A 26,949-nucleotide genomic window follows, 5' to 3' on the forward strand; every position below is an offset into this window, starting at 1 on the left:
CATAGGGAATGTCATTTAGAGAGAAAAACTATTCTTGAATCTGAAACCTAATGGGGACATTAATGAAATGAAGTGACTCCATTTTCTAACTATGAATAAGAAATTACTAAGTAGGTGGGATTATTTTGTTTTTACCAATCTTGTTTTAAAATTTATCTATGGTGCAAATCAGAAAGTAAAAGCCAGCTGTGTGTGAGAGAGTCTGGAGCATGCAAAGGTTTCCAGATGGTTCTATCCTTAGGAAAAAAAAACACACATCTTCTATGTAGATTGAGAAGTCATGGCAAAACTATGACGTTCCCTGAATCTCTCAGCAACATTAAAAGAGTGTTTGTTAACCAGGAACATAGAGCTGTTTAAAAATATATCTGGCTCTGTTTCTTGGTTTAGAGATTTCAACTGAGTAAGTCTAGGTGGTAGAGCGAGTGGTGGGGGGAGGAGGTGAGGAAGGGGGAATATACTTTTCCAAGTCTTTTTTGCTTTGTGCCGGAAGCCTGGAAAAGTACCCGAGATGCTGTTTGGCACACAGTGGGCATGCCACGTAAGCTGTTGACTCACATGCAATTAAGGGAATCCTACTGTTAGTATGGTCGATCACTAGGCAGGGGAAAGGTTTGGGTCTAGTAGGTATTTGAAGGGTAAGTGGTCCAACTGGCACCATCTTCTATACACTCTCTACATTCAATGCTGAGCTTTTCACATTTCTACTGTTAACAAGTTGTGAACTTGCAGGTCTTTTGAGGCCGGTATTTTAATAGGCATTTTAAAAAAAAATCATAATTGTTTATGTTTCCTCATTCTTCAAAAATCAAGTGCTAGCCAAATAAACCAGAGGTAAGAAAAGGTTGTAGATCAAAAGCCCTGGAAGATATTAACATAGGGACAGAGTGGTCCTTCTTCAATCGTTCTGAAGTAAATATATTCTGAAAATGTAAGCAAACAAACTTTGAGGTCATAATGCGACTAGGAAGGATTAATAAGGAGCACCTTTATTGACACGAAAGTCACTTTCATTATCAGTATCTCAGTATTGTTTCCTGACCTAATATTTCTGTAAAAGAAAGAGAGAAAAAGAGAGAGACAGAGACAGAGAGAGAACGCACAAGTGCATGCTCTTCGACTGTTGGTATTATCTGTAGAGACTTGTCTGCTGGAAAATGTTTCTTTAACTTTGGTTTGGCTCCTACCTTGGAAGCTGATGGGAAATAAAAACTTTTCCATGGATTAGAGCCAACTGAGCTGCTAAAACAAAAGGTAACATTCATCAGAGAACCATGGTACTATGATCTCATTCTGAGGGTTAATTTTTTTTACATTAAGTGTGGGCTGTCTAAAGTTTAGAAAAGTCAAACGATTTATGTTAAAGAAACTAAGTAAATATCAGCCTTATCTTACATGCTGTTATATACACCGAAAAATATTTTTAACTGTGAAACATGAAACAGTAGATTAAAAAAACTCATTTGATTCCAAAAAAAAAAAAACAAAACAAAACAAAAAAAAAACTCATTGGTTCCTAGCTTGATTATTTCACTTAACTTTCTCTCTTCACAGTCCTCCCAAAATGTAAGTACCCCAGACAGGTATACATCCTACTTATTACTTCTACTTATATTCAATAATATGTAGTTTCTTCATAAAACCATTCTTAAAGAGAAGTAAATTTTTATCAATAAAACTTGAACATCTGAGGGTGCTACCCCACCCTTAATTTTTAAAAGAAAACCCCAGGTTTTACACATCTGCTCACTAAATATTAGATGACCATTTAATTCCAGGAAGGCCTCAGTGCATAATTTTTGGCATCTTCTAAAATGCTGAAAACAAATTTTATTTTCCTGCCCTTCTGTACTTTTTCCTGATTGTTTCACATGTTAAAAACCTAAATAGCCAACTCAAATAGACTGGAAGCATCTCCTTTGAATATGTATTTGATCCTTTTTCAACATCAAGTAATACAACTAACTCATTGCCACGTACTAAATCAGTGCACAGAATAGAATGGGTAATAACCGATATCCTTAACAAGAAGGCAGTGGCACGGCTTAGTAAATCAAACTGTAAATGCACAATTCATATTCTGAATTACATATAACAAAAATGCACACACTACTGCAAAGGAAAAGCTGAAGCTAGCTTGTAGGAAACTAATAGGCTATATTATTCCTGAAGAACCAGTAAAATCAGGAGGCTGGGTTTTTCTCTTCTTCCTGCAAAAAGTGTACACTCTCCTATTTCAAACCAAAGTCAAAAGTCCCAAGCTTGTGAATTAGGCCAGCACCTTTAAAACCTTACAGAGAAAGAGACCATTTTACAGGGCTTGATTTGGATCCCTATCAATTCTGAGTCGCAGTGAAAGGGGGAAAATGAGGATGTGGTAACTAGAACATCATGGACTTGGCTACTTCTTTACACCTTTGAGGAAGTAAGTGGTAGATATTTTACCAAGTAAGCAACTCTATATGGGCACAGAAAGAATAAAGTAGGGATAGTGCAAATCATGAAAAAAATGGGGCTTTAATATTTAATCTGCTACTCTGTGCTGGTACGTTATTGAATAAACATCAATTTTATTTTTGAAAAAAAGTCTTAGGTGAGTCTTTTAAGAAGAAATTTACATAAATAATATAGTGTCTGAAATATCAAATGTGAATTATTTTAGACCAGCATAGAGCTAAAGAGGCATTAGTTTTAAATGAAATTAAATTTGGAACAGCTGGTTACAACCACTTTTTCATTCATGGATAACTGCATTTAGAAATGGGTTTATATGCACAGACAATGATACAAACACTGTATTTTACTAATATTACCCCACTGAGTTCAATGTCAAGTGATACACATGTTGAGAGGTTAAGGGGTATTTTCTCTTGATAACAGGTAAGTGAAAAACCTAGTATGTGATAATGCACATTTATACATCAAGATAAACATTGATTTTTAATTTTTTTTTATCAAATAATGGATAGATACCTTTGGTACAATATGCAAAATGGGTGACATTTTATTCTGACCAGAGGCACAGTTCCTCTTAATAGGGGGGGAAGGTAACGTAGACTGAATTTCAGCACCGAGATCAGAACAACACTAGCTGCTACCACTTATAGAGAATTTACACAGAGCGAGACACTGCATGAAGTGACCTGCATTATATAACCAATCTCACTGAATCCACACGAACCTTCAAAGCAGGTATTCTTAGCCTCATTTTATAGAGGAGGCGCAAAATGACTGACACAAAGTCAGTAGGAAGTAACTGGTGAAACCAAACCCAGATCCAGCTGAACTCACACTCTGAGCACTTAACCAGCTCTTACTCTTTGCCATAAATGTTTTTGTGTACAGCTTTTACAATTATTCCAAAGATCCCACTTTGATTCAAATTCCAACGTAACATTGGGACTAAGTGAAAACCACCAATGGCCATATTCTCATTATTGCTGGCACAAGTATTTATTTGCTATAAAGTAATATTCATTATAAATTTCACCCCAAGGAAAAGAACACAGAGGCCAATCTAGACATTCAGAAAACACCAAACAATCAATCAAGCCAACACTAAAGTCAATTCATGAAGAAAATGCCTAGAGAAATAAAATCAAAGGACAAAAAATACTGCTTTTTCCTGTGATCAATTTTGTTCTAGACACAAAATAAGTTTGACTTTTACGCCAAGTTTGAATTTATATATCAAAGACAATTTTGTCAAAAATCTTTCTAATTGGCTGTCTGACTAAATTCATACATTCAAGAGAACAGCCCAAAGGCCTGGAGTTTCTCTAAGGAAAAGATCCTTATAACACTAGCCATTGATGTTAAAGGTTGTCTTTTTGTGGGCACCTAGATGGTTCAGTCAGTTTAGCTTCTAAGTTCTGCTCCAGTCAAGATCTCGGGGCTCCTGACAGGCCACAGCCTGCTTAGGATTCTAGCTCTCTTTTTTCCCTCTGACACTCCCCCACTTGCACCTTCTCTCTCTCTCAAAATAAATAAACTTAAAAAAAGAAAGGTGTCTTCTTTCTTTTCTCCATGCTATCATTCATCCAATTGAACTGCTCTGTGAGGATATGTATTTCCCACAGAGCCTTTTAAACAATGTAATGAACACTAATATTTGAGATGCATCTCTTAGGGGCACCTGGGTGGCTCAGTTGGTTAAGCATCCAACTTCGGGTCAGGTCATGATCTCACGGTTCATGGGTCCGAGTCCCGCGTCAGGCTCTGTGCCGACAGCTCAGAGCCTGGAGCCTGCTTCAGATTCTGTGTCTCCCTCTCTCTCTGCCCCTGCCCTGCTCATCTCTGTCTCTCTCTGTCTCAAAAATAAATAAACATTAAAAAGAAAGATACATACATCTATTAATAGTCCAGGATTACAATTTAAACTGTTATATACTAAATGCCCAGTAAGCCCAGGTATTTTACATTCTTAAATCCATGTTTTCCTGAGAGCAAGCATGCCTTCTGCCATATCACAAACAAAATGCAATCAGTGGTCCTAATATTCACAAAGTCATTTTTATTTCAATTCACAGAAGCAAAAATCTTAAAAAGAATACTGTGAAATATTTTACAATTAAGGTATACAGGGGCGCCTGGGTGGCACAAGCATCCAACTTCAGCTCAGGTCATGATCTCACAGTTCATGGGTTCAAGCCCCGCATCAGGCTCTGTGCTGACAGCTCAGTCTGGAGCCTGCTTCATATTCTGTGTCTCCCTCTCTCTACCCCTCCCTCACTTGTGCTCTCTCTCAAAATAAATAAACATTAAAAAAACTAAAAATAATTAAGGTATTCATATGAAAACATTTCCTCTCATTGGATCTAAATAGTTCAGCCATATTAACATGGCAGGTATCAGGTAAATATACAAAAAACTAAAAGGGACTACTAAAATTTCATTCCTAGCTGATTTTTAAAATATGATTTTTTTAAAAAAGTTATTATAAATACCTTAAGTGACACATCAAACATATAGACATTACAACACAACCCATTGCAGAAGAGGCAGGTGAATGGTTTCCTCTAGATTTTAATTTTATAGAGCATAACTTATAAAGACTCATGAAGGCTTTTAAGCATATTTTTTGCATGTTTCCAATATTATCATAAATGCACAGTAAAACTCTTAGGAATGAAATCTCAGCCTCTCACAAAACAATGTCTCATATATTAGAAAACTATGACTTATACTATTATTTTAAATAAGAAAGCATATTCTATTTTATGCAAAGAGAAAGGACAGTTATGAAATGAAAACCTTACAAGCTTTGTCTTAGAATCCCGAAATTCTCATTTGTTTTTTCCCAAAGCATCCTATTATTCTGGTATCAGTCTGGCAGGGCTTACAAAATTCTACCTGATCTAAGGCTTATGTTCTCTATATTATCAGACTTCTAGTTAAAATTCTAATACAAATTTCCCATCTTAGGTGAAAAAATATTATTAGTGATTATTCAGGGATGGCTTTCTGAATTACGAAAAAGTGTGAGTGATCATGATTTAAAAAACAGAGGTGTCTTAAATGCAAGCAATTACAGTGACTCAACAAATACTTGCCCAATTATGTCTATCACTCTAACATGTGGACTCACAAATAACAAACGCTGTATTTCATACACATGAGATCACGGTGCCGTGCTTCATACTACTGCCAGCAAAAACAAGTTCAAGTTAGAGTGAAGGCTGAAAGCTCAGCCTCTGAAGACAGGCTACCTGTGCGGAATCCCAGCTCAACTGCTTCCAGACTGTGCAACTCTGGACAGATTATTTAATCATTCTGAGGTCTCCGCATGTTATCGAATCAATACATAATGATCAAATCAGGAAGTAAAATTAACCATGTCTATATGTGTTCCCTAAAAATCAATCTGACTCTAGTTGATCTTGGTAAATGATAGATCCTGATGATGGATCCATGTAAAAATCAGTGGTAAACCCATTCTGCTTAATACAAACACACGGTTCCTCTTGCACACACATAACCATAGTTGAAACTTATCTGCTCTTCCTACGCAGACTATGTAAGAGTTTCCAATGTGTTTCTTAACAAACCTCCTCAGACACACATGAAGACATTTACTATCTACTTATGTTTTACATGGGCAAATTTGTGGTCTACTGGGAAATTTTAAAGAACAGAAGAATTAAAAGAATGTTTTATTATTCTATGATAATTTTAATCTTCATTGTACTTCTCTGAAGCTCAAAAGCTATCAACACCCAAAAAGGCAGGGGGGGCTTATGAGTCATTCACCCATGCAGCAGGATTGCCCGTCATAATGTCTGCTACATAGCAGGCTATAAATGACGAAATGAGGAGGAAGAATGGATTGTTTTCCTTTGGTTGATATGCAGAAGTGGCAAAAACTTTGGTCTGCAATTTCTTTAAATTCGTAAACTTTCAGTATAAAAATATGTTTCTGAAAAAACATTTCTCCTCCAGCATTATTTATCCTTAGTGAAAAATACAGAAGCCAAGAGTAGCTCAGAAAGATTTTTTAAAATAACAATTTTGCATTTCTCACTACATATACTTAATCCATCGTACGTTACATGTTAAGCTACTATACGTTAATTGTAGTTTAAACACTTTGTGGGAGCTACCTAAATAAACTCCACCAGGCAAAAACCTCAATGTAGATGACTCTTCTTCAGTGTAGGCAATGACTCGTTAGTTCATCTGAATGTAAGCTGACGTGTGTGTGTGTGTGTGTGTGTGTGTGTGTGTGTGTGTGTGTGTGTGTTTAAATATACTGGATTCTCTTATGTGGACATTTGTTTTCAATTTACTACTCTGCTGTGATTCATGGAAGGCAATGTCTTGCAGTAAAAGTTCATAATAGCAAAGAAAAGTTCAACAAATAAAATCAGGATGATAATCTTTTCTCATAGCTAGATTTAGATTTCATGAGTTTCCACTTAACCATGAAGAGATATGAGATAATGTGAAGAAAGACAGTTCATTCAGAATACAGATCTTTCTCAACAGGATTCTTTATATAAATAATGAATTCTTTAGTTACTTCTTTCTTCATGGTTCATTTCTGTGTTGTCTCCCTTAAAGGAGAAAAGGAGAATTGTTTTATGAAAAGCAATGTCATCTACCAAAGTGGAATCTTATTTCTGGCACGATAAATTTGGCTATGTTTTCTCAACCCCTCCCCCCCCTTTTTTTTTTAATTTGGCCCATTTGGTAAGCCAACACTCTTTAGTTTTAAAAGCTTCCTGGGATTGGGAGATGTAACTAGACTTATTTTCAGTCTATGAACGATTTTAGAATATTAGATGAGCAAAGATATCTGAAAGCAAATTATCGTCTGAATGCAGTAACATGGAAAAGAATGAATTACAGATGTAATTTATCCGTCACAAGCAGATCCTAAACACTGATTATGTCCGTGCTTGTGCAGAAAATTGAAAATGATAGAAAAGCTCCCCAGCTTTTCTAACTTTAATTTTCCATGTTTTACTTTGTGTAATTTACTGTCAACTATTAACAGCAGATGCTTCTTGCCTTATTTGAGAACAGCCTGGACATAAGTATAAGTGATTCTGAAACCCAGAAGCCTTACACAACAAGCCTGAATTTTATGCAGAGAGATCAATTCTAACTTAACTAAGGGCTGCTGGAAAGGAGGTGGGTGAGGGGTGGGCTAAAAGGGTGATGGTAATAAGGAGGGCACTTGTTGGGGTAAGCACTGGATGTTATAGGGTTTTAAGTGATGAATCACTAAATTCTACTCCTGAAACCATTACTACACTATATGTTAACTAACTTGGATTTAAATAAAATTTAAAAATAAACAGAAAATAAAAATAAGTAAAATAAAAAAGACCATCAGCATTACTTCAATAATGTTAGAGTCTAAAAAAAAAAAAAAAAGAAATTCTAACTTAAGGCACCTGGAGTCCCATGGGGTCTTAAGAAAACAGAGTATTGGGTCTCAACAAACAGTGAATCTCAACCTAACACAAACAGAAATTAAAATGCAAATATGGTTGGGGCACCTGGGTGGCCCTGCCAGTGAAGCGGCTGACTTCAGCTCAGGTCATGATCTTGCAGCTCATGAGTTCAAGCCCTGTGTCTGGCTGTGTGCTGACAGCTCAGAGCCTGGAGCCTGCTTTGGATTCTGTGTCTCCCTCTCTCTCTGCCCCTCCCCAGCCCTCTCTCTCTAAAACAAATAAACACTAAAAAAAAAATTTTTTTTAAGTAATGTGGGGCTAAAATACAGGTGGTTCCCAACTGGCCAATGATGATCCAGGAACAGCAGTCCCAGTTTGGTAGCCCATGGCTGGGGGAACGCTCTTAATGGAGATTCTTCTATTCATCTCTTCCCACTTGAGGTCTGAGGGTTAGTAGTTGTGAGAGGGAAGGGAGGGGTAAAAGGAAAGATAAATCACCAGAGACATTTCTGTCTCCCTCCCCTTAGTTCCTTTTTCACAGACCCTCCAATTGCTGTGGAGAAGTTCCCCCTCCAAATTCCATCATCACTAACATACTGGTTTCCTTGTTAGCAATTAGCCCCTTAAGGACTTTTTCATATCTCTCCCAAAGTTTGACATAGAAGTGTTTCAATTATACTCCTTCTGGAATACTCGTCCCCAGACCTGCTATATGCCTTTCTTCTCATATCTGGGTCTTTATTGCTGATCCTTTCACTATATTCTGTGATAAAACAGCTAGAAAACAAAATATAATACATGTATTTTTTTTAGTTTTGATATTTTCACGATCCACCAATGCTACTGGTAATTATAAAGCAACAGTATCAAAACAACGGCTACCCTTTAGAAAATTTCAGGAAAGAAAGAGAAAGGGAAGTAGCTGGTCACTAACATTAAGTTCCACAGTGGACCAGACTCACAACCAACAAGTTGGGCATCTGAAAAGAAAACAAGTTGAGCTTTTAGGGTGGGCAGGGGGCGGGGGGCGGGGCGGAGGATTAGTTGGAAGACACTGACAAAGAAGTCTTCCCACCCTGAATAAACTTTGGACTATAGTTCCGCATCCCACACCATCTTTAGTCCCTATTGATTATGAGCCACTGCCCTGCTGAAAGCCAGTCCTGGGGAACAGGAGCAGCCCAAATATGGAGCTGGGGAGCCTCCTGCACTGCCTTGAAGAAAGTGTCCCAGGAGTTTGGGGAAAACCGTCTCTCCTGCATGAAGCCCAAATGAATTTCTGGAGCACCAAACTGAAACGTGAAATGTATCTTTCCCATTCAAACAGTTTGACAAGGCAGCTGAAGTCTTTGATACTGGTAGTACTTATGATGTCTGATAAGATGGCCCTCATAATGCTTCTGTGGAGCTTCCTGGGTTTTCTTAATAACCGTATTTTCCAGGCTATTCTTTGCACTGGACTATAACTTGAGCATCCTCTGGGTTACCTGGCTTCCCAGGGCTGGCCTGATCACTTAACCACATTGCTTCTATGGGGAAATGCTTTCTAAACAATGAAAACTTGGAATATGGCTTTTTTTTAAGTTTTTTGTATACATTGGGCGATGGCTATATAGTTTCTACAATGACGACTTATTTAAGATGATTAATTTAAAACCTTTTTCCTATATGACCACGTATTTGGAACATGTAATATTTGAAAGGTGGGGGCATCTGCTATCTTGTGCTATCTTATACTCACTCATTGATCTGTTTTTTGACCTAAAATATAATTATTTTTTAGTATTTGCCATTTTAGGGTATATATTGTAAATCTGCCTTAAACATTAATTTTTATTCTTATGCACTCCTTTGTTGGATCCTTAGGGATACGGATATGTAAATTAAGAAGCAAAGTTTTACAGGAAAGTGGTCAAAAGTACAGGCTGTGAAATCAGGTTACCATGCTTGGAGTTCACATTTTACTAGCTGAGTGACCTTGTGCACATCACCTAACTTCTCTGTACCTTAGTGTGGTCACATGTAAAATCGTAGGAATATTAGTAACTGTCTCAAAAGAGTTTTCTGTGAGGACTAAATACTATGAAAAGATAAAAAGCACTGAAAATACTGACCAGCATATAGTAATTTTCAATATTACTTCATTTAATTTCATAGAGGAAGTAAAAATAAAATATATTTGTGGAAGAAGCAGAATTAGATAGTAGAGTAACTACAGATTCTTCTGTCAAATAAAATCACTTGAGACCTGTTCTTATGATATGCATTCCTGTTATAGTTCAGCTATAAATAACAATATATAAAAATATGTCTTGGCAAAGCAAAAATAAAAAATAGTTTTCTTTTTCTATGTAAGTAAAAATCAATCTATGTGTGATATGCCAGGTTTTATTGACTAAAAATAGCATGACTTCAAAGGGGGGGGGGAGACAACTCTGGTTACCCAGGACAGTAGACTGATGATAGGTTTGCCAATATATGAATATGTAAGTTTCTCTTCAGAGGTGGCCTCCCCTCAGCACCCCACCCCCCATACCTAGGTATTTTTCAGTGTGAGTTACTTGATTCCAGATTTTTTCTGGAAAAAAAAAAATTCTGTAACTCTTCCATCCCAGGGACTGCCCTCCTGAACGTCCATTCTCCCCTTCTACCTTATCCACCCAGAGGCACAATTTTAATCAGGACAATAGTAAAAGACTATAGTTCCCACAAAGGAGCAAAGGAAGAAAAAAAGAGAGGAGGGGCAACCAAGAAACAGACTCTTAACTATAGAGAACAAACTGATGGCTACCTGATGGGGGAAGGGTGAGGGGACAGGTAAAATAGGTAAAGGAGATGAAGAGTACAGTTATGATGATGAGCATATAGAATTGTTGAATCACCATATTATACACCTGAAACCAATGTAACACGGTATGTTACCTGTACTGCAATTAAAATTTAAAATTTTAATAAAAAAAAAAAAAAAAAAAACCCCGACTATAGCTCCCAGCTATCCTTGCTACCAAAATCAGCCGCTGAGAGACAAGAATAAGTCACTGGGAGAAGCTTGAGGGCCACTGTGCAAAGAAACCTAGGGAGGCTAAGCTGTGGTTTCCTTTGCCCTCACCTCTTTCTGCTTCCTGGAATGAAGATATGATGGCTGGTACTGTATTGGACATCTTACAATTTTGAAATAATCCTAAGATTGGAACCCATGTGCTCCTCACAACTTAAGGGTGAAGACACCCCAGTTCTAGTGATTGGGGAGTCATCACATAGACTTGCACAACCGACTAAAAAATAAACCCTTTATCTGTTTATGTCACACGCCGGGGAGGGAAAGGTGCCTCTATTACTCAATGCTGGACACAATTCCTTAAAGACAAAATATCCAAGTAACTTCTCCATAACTCCATAGAGAAATATAAAGAAGGATCAGACCCAACAGTTCTGAAGCTGGACCATTAGGAAGCTGGAAAGAACCAGAGATAACACAAGGAGAATAAAAGCCAGACACTGCCAAGGCCCAAAGGTATCCAAGAGACAGCCTTTCGATCAAATTATAATCCAGGAGGACTTGTAACTATCAGTATTTTTCAAAACCCAAGTTCTTATAATATAGAAGGTTTTATCTCAAACAACAAATCAGACTTTACTTCAAAGTGATAATCTTTCAACATGTGCCAAAAGAGAATGAATCATGCTGTAGGTGATGTGCATTTCAGGTTATTTGCATGAGAAATATATATTAGATAAAAACTCTGTAGTTGTTTATTATAAATGACTATTAGTGGGGCGCCTGGGTGGCTCAGTCGGTTAAGCGTCCGACTTCAGCCTGGTCACGATCTCGCAGTCCGTGAGTTGGAGCCCCGCGTCAGGCTCTGGGCTGATGGCTCAGAGCCTGGAGCCTGCTTCCGATTCTGTGTCTCCCTCTCTCTCTGCCCCTCCCCCGTTCATGCTCTGTCTCTCTCTGTCCCAAAAATAAATAAACGTTAAAAAAAAAAACTTAAAAAAAAATAAATGACTATTAGAATAAGATATCCTCACCAGAATTACTCGTTTATGGTGCAATTCACAAGGAAATCACTATTCTAATAATTGATTATACTTTCAAACAGCTAAGTAATTCTAAGGAGCCTTTGCTTTTAGTTGCTTTTACCAAAGTTTCTGCATATTAACAACTATCATTAGTGCTAAATCAAAAACCATCTCTTTAGTTAATCCACTTCCACTGACTTAAAATTTTTGGCCTGTTAACATAGAAAATTGGTCCCTTATCTAAAAGCATGGAATGTGTGTTTGCCAAAGTTAAAAAAAAAAAACCTCAAAATTTCCTCAATGCTATGTCTTTGTAAGAAAATAAACTTTGTCTAGGACTGTGGGAAGGCAGATACATTGCTCAGCATGAAAGGTAACAGATTAGTGATGCTGATAGCTGAAATCCTCTACTTATCCTTGGCAAGGAAAATGACAGGATAAGCTTCCCAAACGAGGTCCCTAGGTGTCTGTGCTGGAACTGAGAAACATTCAATTTCTCACCTCTCGCGTGAACTGTGAGTATGTCACGCACATCCTGGATGGAAGATTTGCCCATGCCACATGGACTGTTTTAAGTCCATCACAGCCTTATACATGGAATTGTTTTGAGGCTATTTGTGGAGACTCAAAATTCTGCATTAGTTCAGAAATCTAAATTACAATCAAAGATTGAACTCAATTCTAAGTGCCACATTGCTTTAGGTTTAAATTGTTTGTCACACCTAGGAACTGAAGGAAGGTTTAACGAGAAAAAGAAAAATAGAAGCAGCGTACCAAAATCTTATGAAAGGAAAAAAATAACTAGTTTTAGAATTAGTGCCTTAAGGTAGCATGACTCAAAACATGACTTGAAATTTGTCCAAGTTTAAAAATCTTAACTCATTTAAAAAATGTTTTTCTAAAAAAAAAAATTCTAACTATAAGAATATAAATAGGTAAGTGAATAAAATTGTAAGCACTATCAAAGCAGCTATAGCTATTGAGAATTTCATTTAAAAAAAGATGCTTATCACCGTGCATTCACAGGGTATTCTTTACAAAGCTGTGAAGATTCTGCTCGGGGAATATAATTTGAACTCGTACATGATACGCATGGCTTCACACGTTATGCCTTATAGTTAGTTCATCTCCTAAGTTATAAGGGGAAACAAGATAGTCCTGTGTCAACCTGTCACTGAAAGACACACTGAATATGTACCTATAGAGTTACATGTATCCATAATCACCCATCCAAGTTTTCATATCACATGGGAGATGCCATTAACAGAACAACAAACAGTAACAACAACAAAACGCTTGGTAAAAGTTACACCAATTAGGAGCCTACTAAATCAAAGTTTTGATTCAAAATTTGCAAATATCTGAAATTTGTCTGAACTTCGCAAAAATCACTTTGGCAGGATTATCAAGTAAGCCAGTTTAAAAGATATGATGAAAAGACTATGCCAGGAACTTAGAGCAGCAGCAACACAGGCAGTTGGCACGCTGAAAATACACTGTGCTCACGATGGAGGACCTCCTAAAATATAACTATAAAAACCTTCAGGACCACTTTATAATGTCCAGTTATGCCACCCTGTCCCTGTGTGACCAACTAGACACTTGATTTGCCTTACTGGCTCTAAATTTTCTAGTTGCTCATTTACCTGGATGTTTACGTATTTGTATATCTCCTAATAGCTGAATTCAATTATTCTGCTAGGTCGTTAGAGGCTCTTTAAATGTGTTCACTCAGGATCCTTGATTCCATGCTGCTCTGCAGTGGAATCTGACCCCTGATGTGTCTACAACAAATCTGATTGGCTGTGCTACCTGTATACACAAACGTGTATAATAGTGAAATGAATCCTTAATTATCTTAAACAAAACTGCGTAATTTGATAAGAAAACAAGTGACTAAAGTTTTCAAAGGTAAAAAAAAAATGCTAGATTTTCAGAAAATAGACAGTAAATATAAAGGTTATATAGCCCTTCCTCCAACATCTGAAAAATGAATGGACATTTAAAAAAGAATAATTCAGTAAGCAATAGTCATTTTGAGTTGATCACATGGTGAAAACATATTTTTGTGATAGCATAAATTACTTGACATCACAATAAAATACATTCTGTAGAGTTTCTTTAAATCAACTACCTATATTTTAGTTGAGCCATTATTACTGAAGAAAATAGGTAACTTGCCAATTTACTGTTATTTGAATCATTTCTTAAATACAATATTCTAATGGCAGCTTGCAGGGTTGACATTTTTCTTTCAGTTTTTTTCTCTTTGGTATCCCTTTCACAAGTCATAAGGAAAAAAAAATCCTTTCCAGCATAAAATAATCTCTTTTCAAATGTTCAGGGTGTCTGAAATAGCCAAAACACTCAAATCTACAGTGTGTAAGCAATCTAATTCTCAATCTGAATGTATTCTTAGACTGTTGTAAATTGTTATTGCGAGTATAAAACCAAAATTAAGTTAGAACGATCAAGCGCTTAAAATATTGTTTAATTTATAAACTAACACACATTATTACAGCTTCTGCTCTCTTATTGTTACCATTCTATTCCCAACATACTTAATATATACATATATTCCTAATTATCATGTATTCTGACTTTACTTAGCAACACATCTATTATGACAAAGAATTCTGTTTTCATGTAGTAAATTTAATCTAATTACTTAAACTTTGAAATCAATAATACGCCACTGAAATACCATCAGCTAATTTTCTTCCTATTACCTTTAGTAATATGCCAACTTATTTCTTTTGCATAAATACTGTCTTGAACTGTTCAACTTCTGTTTTTAATGAAACAAATTCTCCTCTTCTAAGTACAAGTCTGCTATGGACGTAAGTCACCTGGGAGCCTGGCCAAAGTCTGAAACAGCACAGCTGAAGGGTACAGCCATTTCACAGGGTCCTCTCAGAGAGTATTTGGTTTGCTTTCCTAACTTGCTAAAAATAGTAGATTACACAGGCTACCTCCATCTCACGGCTCAAGAAGTCACAAAAGGCTGGACTATGGATTGTAGACATACATACAACACATTTTATTAAAGAAGTGAGAATATTACACGTTTTCTAAATTCCTTCCGTTTACTCTCCGAGACAACACAAATGATCTCGTGGTTATTGGCATGGAATTATGCTCCTAAGGCTTCCAAATTTCAGAACTTCAAGCACGAGTCATGGAGTTACCTTAACTGTTTTAAAATACGTTTTTGATCTATTTTAGTCACCAAATTGAATACAGCAAGACAGCTATCTAAAAGCCAGGACTCTAAATACTGTATTAAGAATCACAGAATGTGCTAGTTATAAATACATGTCTACCAAAGGTGGGTTTGGAAACATGAATACGTAATTACATATTCAAAATGTGTTAAATGAATTCTTAACATAGTCATTTCACTAACATTTCAGGAGCTATTGTTCCTGCTATGAACCTCCACACAAAGTTGTGTTTATGTTTTTCCTCTTGTTCAAATCAAAATATTTTACCAAGTTTTAGACACTATAAATTAAATTTTAGTTTCTCATAGAAACAAAGAATGAGGACAAAGTTTGCATTGATTAGCTGCTATAATGCGTTCATTTCATAAGTAAATTTAAATCTTAAAATTACTTGCTATTAAAAAAAAAAAAAGTCCTTGATGTGGCAGTTGAATCTTGTTAACCACACAGCAATGCTGCCGTTTTACTCAAAGGGAGCCTGTTCTGTGTCCACAAGTGAGCAGCCACTAAAAAAATATTTTGAGATGGAAAAATAGCAACTGAATTTTAATGTTTCACAATGTTTCCAAATGCTGGGGAGGCAGGTCTTCTGTAAAACGACTCAATGTCACAGCCAAGTTTAATGTCCTTCATTTTGTAGCTACGAGTGCACCATCAACTGTCTGTAGGATTAAAAATTGGATTTACTAGTAATTGGGTCAAAACAGGGTTACTTATGGACACAGCTGGTTACCGACAAGGGTAATTAGCCCTTTGCCCCTCATTTTACGGGTCCCCGTCTCTAATTACACCTAAATTCAGTCAGCAGGAATTTAGGAATACATAGTCACAAAGGTACAAACCACTGTGCCCTTCATTGATGCCATTCAAAGGAAAGAAAAAGGCCTCATGGTAATCTATAACTTCTGGCTTATTGATCTTTAGGACTATGACATTAACAATAATATAACACTATAAGATATCTTTGTTGTTGTGAATGCCTCCTTTGATATCCCACTCTGAAGATAATATCCTTGAGTCTTTGGTGAAAACTTTAGCAAAGTAAGCAGCTCAACTGAGCCAAGAAGCAATTAACTGCACTAGTCAACTCATAAGCTAACCCATATAACACATCAGGGTGAGTTATGAGTTAACGTTTGGGTTGACTATATCAGTTAATTCACCCCATGTTATTAAAGAAAGCATTTTTATTACAATAGGAGGTTTTGTTTTGTTTTGTTTGCAAAAGACAAGATGGATGTATGAAAGTTTTACTTCTCTACAGATGCAGAAATGATCGTGACTCCTCTCTCACGGGTTCAAAGAGTGAATTATACTGACACATTAGTATTCAAAGCCAATTCAATTAAACCAAGTAAGTAGAAAGTACCCAGGGATCTTCACATTTCTAGTCTTGACCTTGCATGTCAGAATAAGGATACAATATCATGCTACCTTTTAAAAAGCCCATTTTCAAACTTGACACCTGAACTACGAAGCAATGACATTTTTGAATGTCAAGATACACTAAAGTGGATCTCTCAGTACTATGGTGCCCACAAAAGCTTAACTTTTAACACTTCTAGCTGAGACAGTTACAAATTTTAAAATGATCAGGATCCAAAAAAAATGAACTAAGTTATTTTACATTAGAATTTTACAAACTAAAACAAAACAAAACAAAACAAAACAAAAAAAGCCTCCAAATAATACTACTTAAAAGTTTCCACTCATTTATAAAACTCAACATTCAACAAAGTTTATGCCTCAGATAGGGTACTATAGCAACAGCAGCAGAACCTTACTTCTATATTTTCCACAAAATGCATTGATTCTGGCTTTAAAATAATATGCTTATACAATAAAAAGGAGACCCATAATATTAAAATGTTAATATAAAAACTCTATCCAAGTTTTACTGCCAGGAAATCTGTTCTTTTACAAAGGTAACAGCAACTTTACAAACAAGGAAAAACAAATCATCTTCATTCAGCTATTGCCATGGCCCTGTATAGACCATGCATATGCTAACACACATATTTATCTACATTTACTATTCCTATAGACATCGACATTGCTATGACTAAGTTAAAAGTATGCGGACACCTTCTGTTTTAGAAAAACATCATTACATCAAAGGACTGATAAAGTTATTCATAACAAAGAAAGTTTGGCCAGAGTTGGTGCCATTGCTTCTCAATAAAGTCCCCCACCCCAAAAGCATCCATAAGAAGACACCATAGAACTAAACTATTAACAAAGCAATCCATCATTCCAAACTCAGTGGACTATGCATCCATATCCCCTTGATTCAATCATTGTGTATCCTTAAAATAATATAATATTTACTCACTTTCAATGAATCAAAGCAGGCGATTACTCGTCCATTTTCAACTTGGCAGCTTTTCGAAGGATGTGCAAATTTACATTCCGTGTCTGGCCGTGAGCAAGTCCCCCTTTGGAACTCTCTACATACTTCCAGTGTTAGCCATTTTGTGTCCCGAATTGGTGTGACACTAACAGCCATGTTTAGATTTTACAGGTAGTTAAATTTTGCAGTGAAACCAACAGACCCAGCCCCCCACAAAAAAATAAAAATAAAAATAAACCCAGCAACAACCAAAAAAAAAAAAAAAAAAAACACCAAAAAAAAAAAAAAAAACCTCAAAAAGCTGAACTGATAAGACTGTAAAAGGCTGATGAAAATGTCCCCTCCAAAATACTTTTTTCCCCACTCCCTGCTTTAAAAGTACATGGAAAACTGTGTTGTCAATATCAAGGAAAAGATCTCCCACTAGAAATTCACAGCATGAAACTGTTAATTCAAGAGGTTTTGGTTTACAGAGAAATACTAGAATCGTAAGTAGATGAACGTTTAAAAGTAGGGCCTCGGATCAGCCTTGTGCTCTCAGTAACCCCTTCCCAGTGCCAATTTGGAGCCCAAAATGCAAGCATGAAAACGTGGCAGACCCTTTGACACCGAATTTCCAAGCTGCTTTCAGCAAAGTTGTCTGAAAGGGAATCTCCTCACAGCTGAATTTGCAATGGAGTTTGGTGGTGCAATCGGTATTGATTAGTTTGGCATAGACAGATGCAGCAGTTTAGAGCAAATCGAGAAACTGATTTTTTTTTCCTCCTTGATTTCCTGGCAGAAGAGATCTGACTTTTTCAGCAAACTTTTCTTTTAAAACTAAAGCAGCCTAGGGCAATGCCAGATACTTAGAGCTTTTGTCTTGATTATAAGTAGAAATGGGGGTGTCTGGGCTAGAAGTGGAAGGTGGATGTGCTGTCGTCACAGTCTAGCTGGCAGCAAGCAAGGCAAAAGCAGAGACTGCTCTAGAAGCGGGTCCAAGCAGCAGAGACGTCAGGAAAGGCACTTCTTAGTACCAACCTGTAGAAAAAAGAGATAGGTTAAGATTTACTAAGTAGCACTTCACTGATGTCCTACAGTATCACAACCTTGCCATGTGCTACCAGACTAAGTAATATTCAAGTCAGCTTCTCTCTCTCTCTGTCTCTCTCTCTGTCTCTCTCTGTCTCTTTCTCTCTCTGTCTCTCTCTCTCTCTCTCTCTCTCTCTCTCTCTCTCTCTCTCTCACACACACACACACACACACACACAATACTTACAGTGAGGCATATTGCAGCCAGCCATCGTAGATTTATTAAAAAAAGGGGCCGTTTCCCCTTGTGAAGCAATGCATGATAGAGAGATAACCAATCACAGATAGTGTTGCAGCAATATTCTGGGCAGAAAGCCAATAGTGTGGGTTGTCTTATGAAAGGTCGCGCCTGTCAGACGTTCATTACTATGCTATAAGCACAGAAAATGTCCATCAGATGTGACTTATTCCACTGCAAGAGGACGAGCATGTGGGTTTTGAATTTACCCAACATGCAGTTAGTGGACTAAACCATGTTAGTTTCCAAACAGCTTCCAAGACAAGTCCAAGCACTTGAAGATCATCGCCGGGGAATAAAAAGCAAGGTTTAAAAATTGCAGCTGACTTCCAAGCTGCTTTTCCCTCCGGCTCTGCGCAGGGACGGGCACTGAACAGCCTGCTCCTGCTGTCCTGACACGTGAATAAAAAAGGAAAGGGGTGTTTACAAATGGTACATTCTCCTGACCTATCCAATTCACTTCCTTCTAAAGCCCAAGTCCTGCCCCTCCACTGAAAGCAGCACTCATACTGTAAAACTATTCCATTCAGCCGGCAGACACTTTGTCAATATATCACAGGCGGGCGAGATAGGAACAAAAGCATCCTTTATTTGAACATTTTTTAAGCAGAAGCTGAGGTCATGTGGGGGAAAAAAGGAGTGTAGTGTTGTCAGTGTGTCTGGCAAATGTGAAGTCAACCTCAGGGGGGAGAGTGATTCCATCGCAGAAACATTAAATATTAAGTGAGCAATTTGATTTGGGCAGCATGATGTACTTCAGAGGTACGGAGGAAGCCAGAGGTTGGGGGCTGGGGGATCCCCTGTTGCCTAATGATCTATGAACTGGGAAGTACAAGACTGCTCGTTATAGCAGGGTATTTTTGCTTTTAACAACTTACTTTCTTTTTCAGTCAGGATGGAAAAACTTTCAGAAAATGCTTAGTAGTTACAGAAACAAAAGTACACATTTCTTTTCCTTTTGAGTGTTACCAACAAAGGAAACAAAACTTTAGTAACTCCAAAAGTTTCACACTCCAAAGAGGCAATGGCACAATATAATAAATAGTGTTTGATCACACTTGCTTCTTCAAAGGCCAAATATGGTCAATTGGAAACTGGAATATAGAATATGAATGTAGAAACGTAGAACATATATATAGACAGATAGATATCTAGCAGAAGTTTTAAAAATTTATTTTAGGATTAATACAGCCACTCTTAATACTAATTAAAAAAAAAAAAAACAGATACCAGGTAGGTGAAATACTGTAGTAAGACTACAACTTTTGAGAAAAGTTCTAAAGAACCAACTCATACCAATGCTCAAGAAGTACTTTTGTTTTCAAAAAACTTTCTGGTTCTAATTTCTGGTTGTACAAAAACAAAGTTGAGTCAGTCGTAAACTCAAAGATTCACCCACCCTTCTGGATTTTTGCTCCACATTCAGAATTTCTCAACTATTTTGTACCTTCAGCATGTACCCATCTGTGGTCAACAACCCCTATTGTCTTTCTTGCTAAAATTTTCAAGCACTTCACCTGCAACCATACACCTCCTTTGGAAGCCAGCTAAGAGATCGCTTCCTCCAAGAAACTTCCAAAATGTCGCTTTATCCATCCCTGCCCACTCATCATTAACATGTCTTTTCTGAATTACTTTGGCATCCCTATACAGTGTGTTGTTTGCTTATATGTATGACCCACAAAACTATATGTTTCCCCAAACAGAAATAAACCCACTCACCTCATAACCCCAATGCCCAGCACAGGGATGGAAAATGTATGGAGCTCCATAACTTGGGTAATTAAAGGACTGATTACTATATCTGTACTGGAATGACCTCTAGGGCACAAAAATATGCAAACACATGCATGAACAACCATATGAACCACACATGAACACAAACACACACTGAAAACACACACACACACCCCCATCAGTGTCTCTATCAATTACTATATCCTAGGGTCACTTAGACCCTCCTGCTGTCTAGGAATCCTCCCCCAGCCCTGGACAGCTCCCTCTGACATTCCACAGGACAGCTTTTTGAAAACTTCAACACTTTCAAGCCCCTTCTCTTCCATATTCTGCTAACAGCAGACAATGATCTTCTGTGAAACAAATATTTCATAGTCAAAACAGGAGCCCTTAGGCATGAACTCCCTGTCACCTTCCTGCCACCCATTTTTACACTATCTTTCTGCATCTTTCTTTTGGTCTCCCAGTTGTCCCTCCCCTTGCACACGGTCAGGCTTCCACCTTCACTCGTTCCTTCTCAAAACATCTTTCTCTTCACATTCCTTCTTCTACCTTCGAATGACCCTGCCTTACCTCAACTCTTTCTCTCGGTCCTCAACATGCTGAAGTAGCTCCAAAATAGAAGAGGTGGCAGGGAAGGAGAAAGGGACCCCGCCTAGCTATGCATCCTCCCCTCCCTAATACTCTTAATCAGCTGTTCCCAGACCAAGGGCTAAAGAGCCATCTAAACATGTCGTTCTTCTGCTTCTTCCGTTTTGAATCTGTATCACTGTGACCTCCACACTCATTACTTTACTGTTAAGCAATGGCCGACAAAACTCCAAACGAAGCCAAATCCAAAGACTATGCTAGTCCTTATCTTTACTTGACCTCCACCAGCTCCCTGTTAAAGGTTTCCTCTCGTCTTGAACTGACACATTCTGTCCTTTTGGTTTCTCTCACTACTGCCCCTCTAGTATCTTCCCACATAGAAAGGAGCTGCCAGGAGCTGGGGAAGGTTCTTGGCACATGCCATGCTGTTGTGGGCTCCTGGGACTTGTTACGTGCTAGCCCTTTGTTTGGTTTGACACGTACGTCCTCACCCCTTCAACCTGGTAAATCTCTTCTCCTTGTTTAAGCTGCTATTCAAATATCACCTTCTCTCTAAGGCTGGGCCAACTATGCCAAACATTGTTCCATCTCAGGATATTCTCAGTACTTTTTATCTCATGGTGCTTTTACCCCCAAAGTTATAAATTCCCTGACAACAGGATCTATTGCCATTTTTTTTATCCCAGTTCCTGGAATATAATAGTTGTGTTTAAAATATTTGATAAATGAATATTTTATTCAAATTGACAGAATAGACATGTATATAAAGGACATGTCCCTAACAGCAAGGAAATATTTCGTCATAATCTATGGGGACCAAACAACATGAGAAAGGATAATGGTACCCTCAGAAATACCTTCGCTGGTTGGTGGTTATGTCTAAAGACAACCACAGAATCAATTTCTAAAGTTGATTATTTTTCCTTTTTGATATGTTACAGGCTTAATCTCACTCAAGCATAAAATATCCTTTAATTAAAATGTTTGCAAATGGGTATTCTGGATATTTTTATTTTCTGTAGCAGAGATACTCTAGTCACTTCAAAAAGGGTTATCAACAGAATTACAGATATATACGTATTGGTAAACTGAAAATACTACTTACTTGTAAAATATATAGGCAAATGTGATAATCAAAGTGTTTATAGTTATCTAGGCACAGAGCCCGAGCAATCAAAATGGACACCAACCTTTATGCATTATTAGTGTAGCTGCACCGACAATGTGGGTTCCAGTCCTTGATACAGACCACCAGGGGGTAATGACCTGAGATTATACCTAAATTGCTGATATCAGATTATGGTCTTGTACTCTTTCTCTTTATTCAAACAGAAGGGTTTCAGGGAAGACTGGAAATCTTCATAATTGAAGGTTTTGGTAAATTAAGAGGGTATAGGATTTGGATCAATACTAAATTTCCAAAACGCTGTTTCAAGTAATAATGGATTTTTATTCTACAGAGAGAGACAATGTTTAAAAGTATGTGGGTAATGTCCAGATTGTGAGAATTATTACAAACATGTTTGCTCTAAAAATGTGTTGTTTGTAAATAATTACTAAAGAAAATATTTCTCCGGTAAAGATATTTACTAACAGATAAATTGCTTCTGAGGTAAATTTCTGACCTATATTTCGACATATTATAATAAACTTCCCTGAACAACAACAACAAAAAAAAGATTGGAGAATAGTTTTACTGTAAGAATCAAACTTTTTTAAAACCTACATAATAAGCCCTCTTTTACCAAATGATCAAAGTCCTAACACTAAAGAGCTTCTCATTATGCAACACGTCCTACAAATAAGTATATTCTGCCATAAGAACCAAGAACAGTGCACTCTCCTTGAGTGATTATCAGAAATCACGTATACTTTCTACTTTAAGTTATGAAGGGGGAAATAGAATAGAAAGGAAAAGAAGAAAATATAAAGATAGAGGAAAGGAAGCTAAGAAAAGGACAAAGGATAAAGTAAAAAAGTGTGGGAAATTAGTAATAATGAATCTCACAGCAACTGATGCATATTAGCATGAAAACTGACAGCGGATGGCTTCATATAAATATCTATTTAAGGGTTGCATACATACTGCAATAGAGGATAAGCAGACACTTACAAGGCAGGAGTAGGAAATTCTGTTTTGGAGAACTGGATGGCCTCTATGAGCATGGTTAAATTTCTTAGTCATATATATGTAACAATCATTTCAGTTCTTCTGAACCAAATATAGGCACTTTGGTCCTACTGCATCCCAGAGTAGTTAGCTGGGAATTTGGGGGACTTTTTTCATAAGCTTTTGATTTTGAAACAGCTTACATATTGAGGAAGTTAACAGAGTAATTACTTGAGGGTTTGTTTGTTTTTGTTTTTTTTTAATTTACTAAGACAGCTTTAATCTAACTGGAAAAGATAGCCAACTTCATCATCCAATGTTCGAAGGTGACAAGAAGTGGCCCCTTGCCCCAAACCATAACTCCCCATCCCCCACCCCGCACCCCAGGATCACTGATGTCAACAAGTCCATAATTAGCAATGCATTACTTCAGGGAATTAACTCCTGGTACAATTTTGCCCAGGGCTTGCCCCAAATATTAACAGAGATTTCAGTATACAAACCAACTAATCATTTCAGGAAGCTGTACAGCCATTTCTCTACTCATTAAGGTACTAAATAGAGTAACAAGGCCATTAAGTTATTACATGGGGAAAACTATGGTCTGAATGGGTTAATGCAGTCTTCAGCAGTATTCAACTCCATATAACAAAAAGCTGAGATCAGTGTTTCTCAGCAAGGGGTAAGCACAGTACTGGTAGCACCCATGGCAATTTTAAGTGATGCAGAAACAACATAATTTTAATAGATGCATCAGAATGCAAAAACTAGTTCATGAGCCTGTGATTACATGCATATCATAACTTAGAAAGAAGCTAACATTTAATATAGTAATTTACGAGACTATTATAAAAAAAGCTTAAGTAAATATATTGACAACATCATGAAAGAGATACGCAAATAACTGAAGTTTTAGAAACACTGCCGAGAAAAAAGGTAACTTTCAACCACATATCCTCTGGAATGGCATGCCTACTGTCAAGATGGTCTGCCGGTCTGACATTGCACGGGCTTAGGGTCACAAAGAAAGGGAAGTTTGCTAACTCAAATAAGTCATCTACTGTCTGTCAAAGCATTCCTTTAAAATTCTAGTGGGCTCGGGGCACCTGGGTGGCTCAGGCAGCTGAGCGTGGAACTTTTGACTTCACTCAGGTCATGATCCCAGGGTCATGGGATCAAGCCCAGTGTCAAGCTCTATGCTGAGCGTAGTGCCTGTCTAAGATTCTTTCCCTGTCTCCCCTCTGCCCCCTCCCTGCTAGTGTACAGGTGCGCCTTCCCTCTGTCTCCCTCCCTCCCTCCCTCCCTCCCTCTCTCTCTCTCTCTCTCTCTCTCTTCCCCTCTCAAAAATAAATAAACAAATAAAATTCCGATAGGCTCAATTCCCTAATCATCAAGTGGTCCCTTACCAGAAGGATAATGAAGGAGTGCTGGTTAGGAAACACACTATTGCCAAAGATCAGAATTTCAAAAGCAACTCGCTAAACTGCCTCAAATTAGGAAATGATTATTGTCCCTTCTGCATTTTATATATAAGACCACCAAATAAAACAGGAAGCCTCTGTGCAATTAAAAAGCAAACTTTGACTTGATTCCCGTTTCAGGCAAAATTTTTAAAAAAATGAAAAGGCTTAAGATCATCAGAAGATAAAAATTACAACAGTGGGCTGTACTTTGTGTACATGGTCACTAGCTTCGTACCTAATTAGATCCTCATCCAGTCCTTACTACAAAGTTATCTTCCTGGAAGCTTTTGCAGCCACTATCAATTTAAGTCACTATCAAAACTTCCCTGCTTCTCAACACAAGCCCAGACTTGCCAGATCTTTGCCTTGCTTTATTTTTCTTCAGAGCACTTGTCAGTATTTGGTGTAATATGACATGCCTATCTTTCTATTTGCTTATCTTCTACCTTTGCATTAAAATCTAAGCTCCACGAGAGCAGGCAGTTGTCAAGCCAGTCCTCCCCTAAATAGCCGGCACCAAAACAGTGCCTGGCTCAGAAGCCAGCAACCTACCAGGACACTAGTTTACAACTATGATCTACAAAGTTACAATGCCCATTTGATACACTGGCAATGTCACCTTTATAACTGAATGAAACCAGCCTCAAACTCCACTCACTGGAAAGAAAACATCAGGCAGTGAAGTTAACACAAAACTGTATTCATATAACTCCTCAATTATGAACTTGATGGAAGATTTTCTCACCCACAGAATAATCTGAAACAGTTACATGTGGCTTTGCAAATTTAAAACACCTAAATAATTTATCTGTGAATTTCTGACAATCAGTTTTCAGTTCTGGCAAAAGAAGAGAAAATCTGCATTTTGTTCCTGATGATATTCAAACAGGCAGTCTTTTAACATTTCCCTCTATTCTACAAGAAAGTGTAATGACAGAACACTACAAATGCCTCTCTACGGTTCTTCAGGAAAAAACACTAAGCCTATTTAGTGTTTTGCTTACTCTACATATCACACAAAGAAGTCATCTTGTTAGCCTTAGGTAGTCATTTCTGATCTGTCCCTATCATTTAATATCTCAAAATAATAAACAGGAAATCAGAACACAAACTACAAGAAAATTAATAATGCTGGTATGTGCTCAGGAGCTAAACAGTAGAAAAAACAAATCTTACCATCCTGGCAATTTTCAGGAAGAATGGTACATTGACTCAACTGGAATCTATCAATGTGAAATTAACCTGACAAAACTGGGAATGCCAAAAACTGATATTGTTATTCCCCCTGCAATGCCGTAATTACAAACTTTAATTCTAAAGTTTATTCAGATGAGTTATATTTATCTGACACAGTAACTGCGGGCCAAAATCTTAGTTTTAAATTTTAACATCTTTTGAGTAACATCACCTAGCTTCTTAAAAGACTGGTGGTACCTCTGCTTAAGACATTTTTAAATGTGACCTTCACTGCATGAGAAATGGTAGCCAATTCATCTATAGGGTCCCGTAACAGTGTTACTGCACAACTCAAAACTAACTATGAAGGTGATTAAGGAGAAAGCTGAGGAAATACCTCCCATGGTGCCCTGTACATCAGTGACAATTGCTGCGTGTGCACCTCCTCATCCTACTGTCCCAACCTTCCTTGCAGGGCAAAACTCATTCTTACAACTGGTGGCCATTAAGGTCTTCTCTATAATTAACCTGCCCCTGTTTTCCATTTGAGCAAGCTCAATTATTTGAGCTAAATTATAAAATAAACATGAGAAGAAACAATAAATTGCATACACACACACACACACACACACACACACACACACATATATGGAGTGTTGGTTAGGATAGACACTATTGCCCAAGATTAGGATTCCAAAAACAATTCGCTACACTACACCCTAATTAGGAAAAAAAAAAGATTGCATACACACACACACACACACAGAGGGAGAGAGAGAGAATATATATACATAGAGAGAGAGAGAGAGAGAGAGAGAGAGAGTGTGTATATATATATATATATATATATATACACATATATATATACATACATACATATATATATGGAGAGACAGAGATAAAGAGAGAACCAAAAATAAACTATACCTATTAGAACCCTTAATCATAGTTGTCACACTTTCCAGAATTTTTAAAATCTTAATGTGGCAACAGCTCTCAATACTACCAAGTATATCTGAGTACAAAAGCTTCACCTTAGCAGATAAATCTTGAATTTCCAGGTAAGTCTGA

The 26,949-nt window shown here is 37.3% G+C and overlaps 1 protein-coding gene across 18 annotated transcripts in view; it reads right to left on the bottom strand.

Annotated features, from left to right (window-relative positions):
• The window catches only part of MBNL1 (muscleblind like splicing regulator 1), a 204,840-nt gene that overhangs the window by 131,750 nt on the left and 46,141 nt on the right, over window positions 1-26,949 (bottom strand). For 9 of the 18 annotated variants that reach the window (XR_008297929.1, XR_008297928.1, XM_027061581.2 and 6 more), the window contains exon 2: window positions 17,475-18,512. The exons of 6 other annotated variants lie outside the window; for them this stretch is intronic. Coding sequence is in view for 8 of the 12 variants with exons in the window: in XM_027061581.2 (XP_026917382.1) it covers window positions 17,475-17,648 (174 nt within the window). In the remaining 4 variants the exon portion in view is untranslated. Of the gene's footprint in view, window positions 1-17,474; window positions 18,513-18,750; window positions 23,547-26,949 lie in introns of those variants that run through there. 3 more of the 18 variants (XM_053221287.1, XM_053221291.1, XM_027061580.2) reach the window with 2 other exon arrangements.

The sequence above is a fragment of the Acinonyx jubatus genome, chromosome C2, assembly GCF_027475565.1.
Source record: "Acinonyx jubatus isolate Ajub_Pintada_27869175 chromosome C2, VMU_Ajub_asm_v1.0, whole genome shotgun sequence".
NCBI classification, from domain to species: Eukaryota; Metazoa; Chordata; class Mammalia; order Carnivora; family Felidae; genus Acinonyx; species Acinonyx jubatus.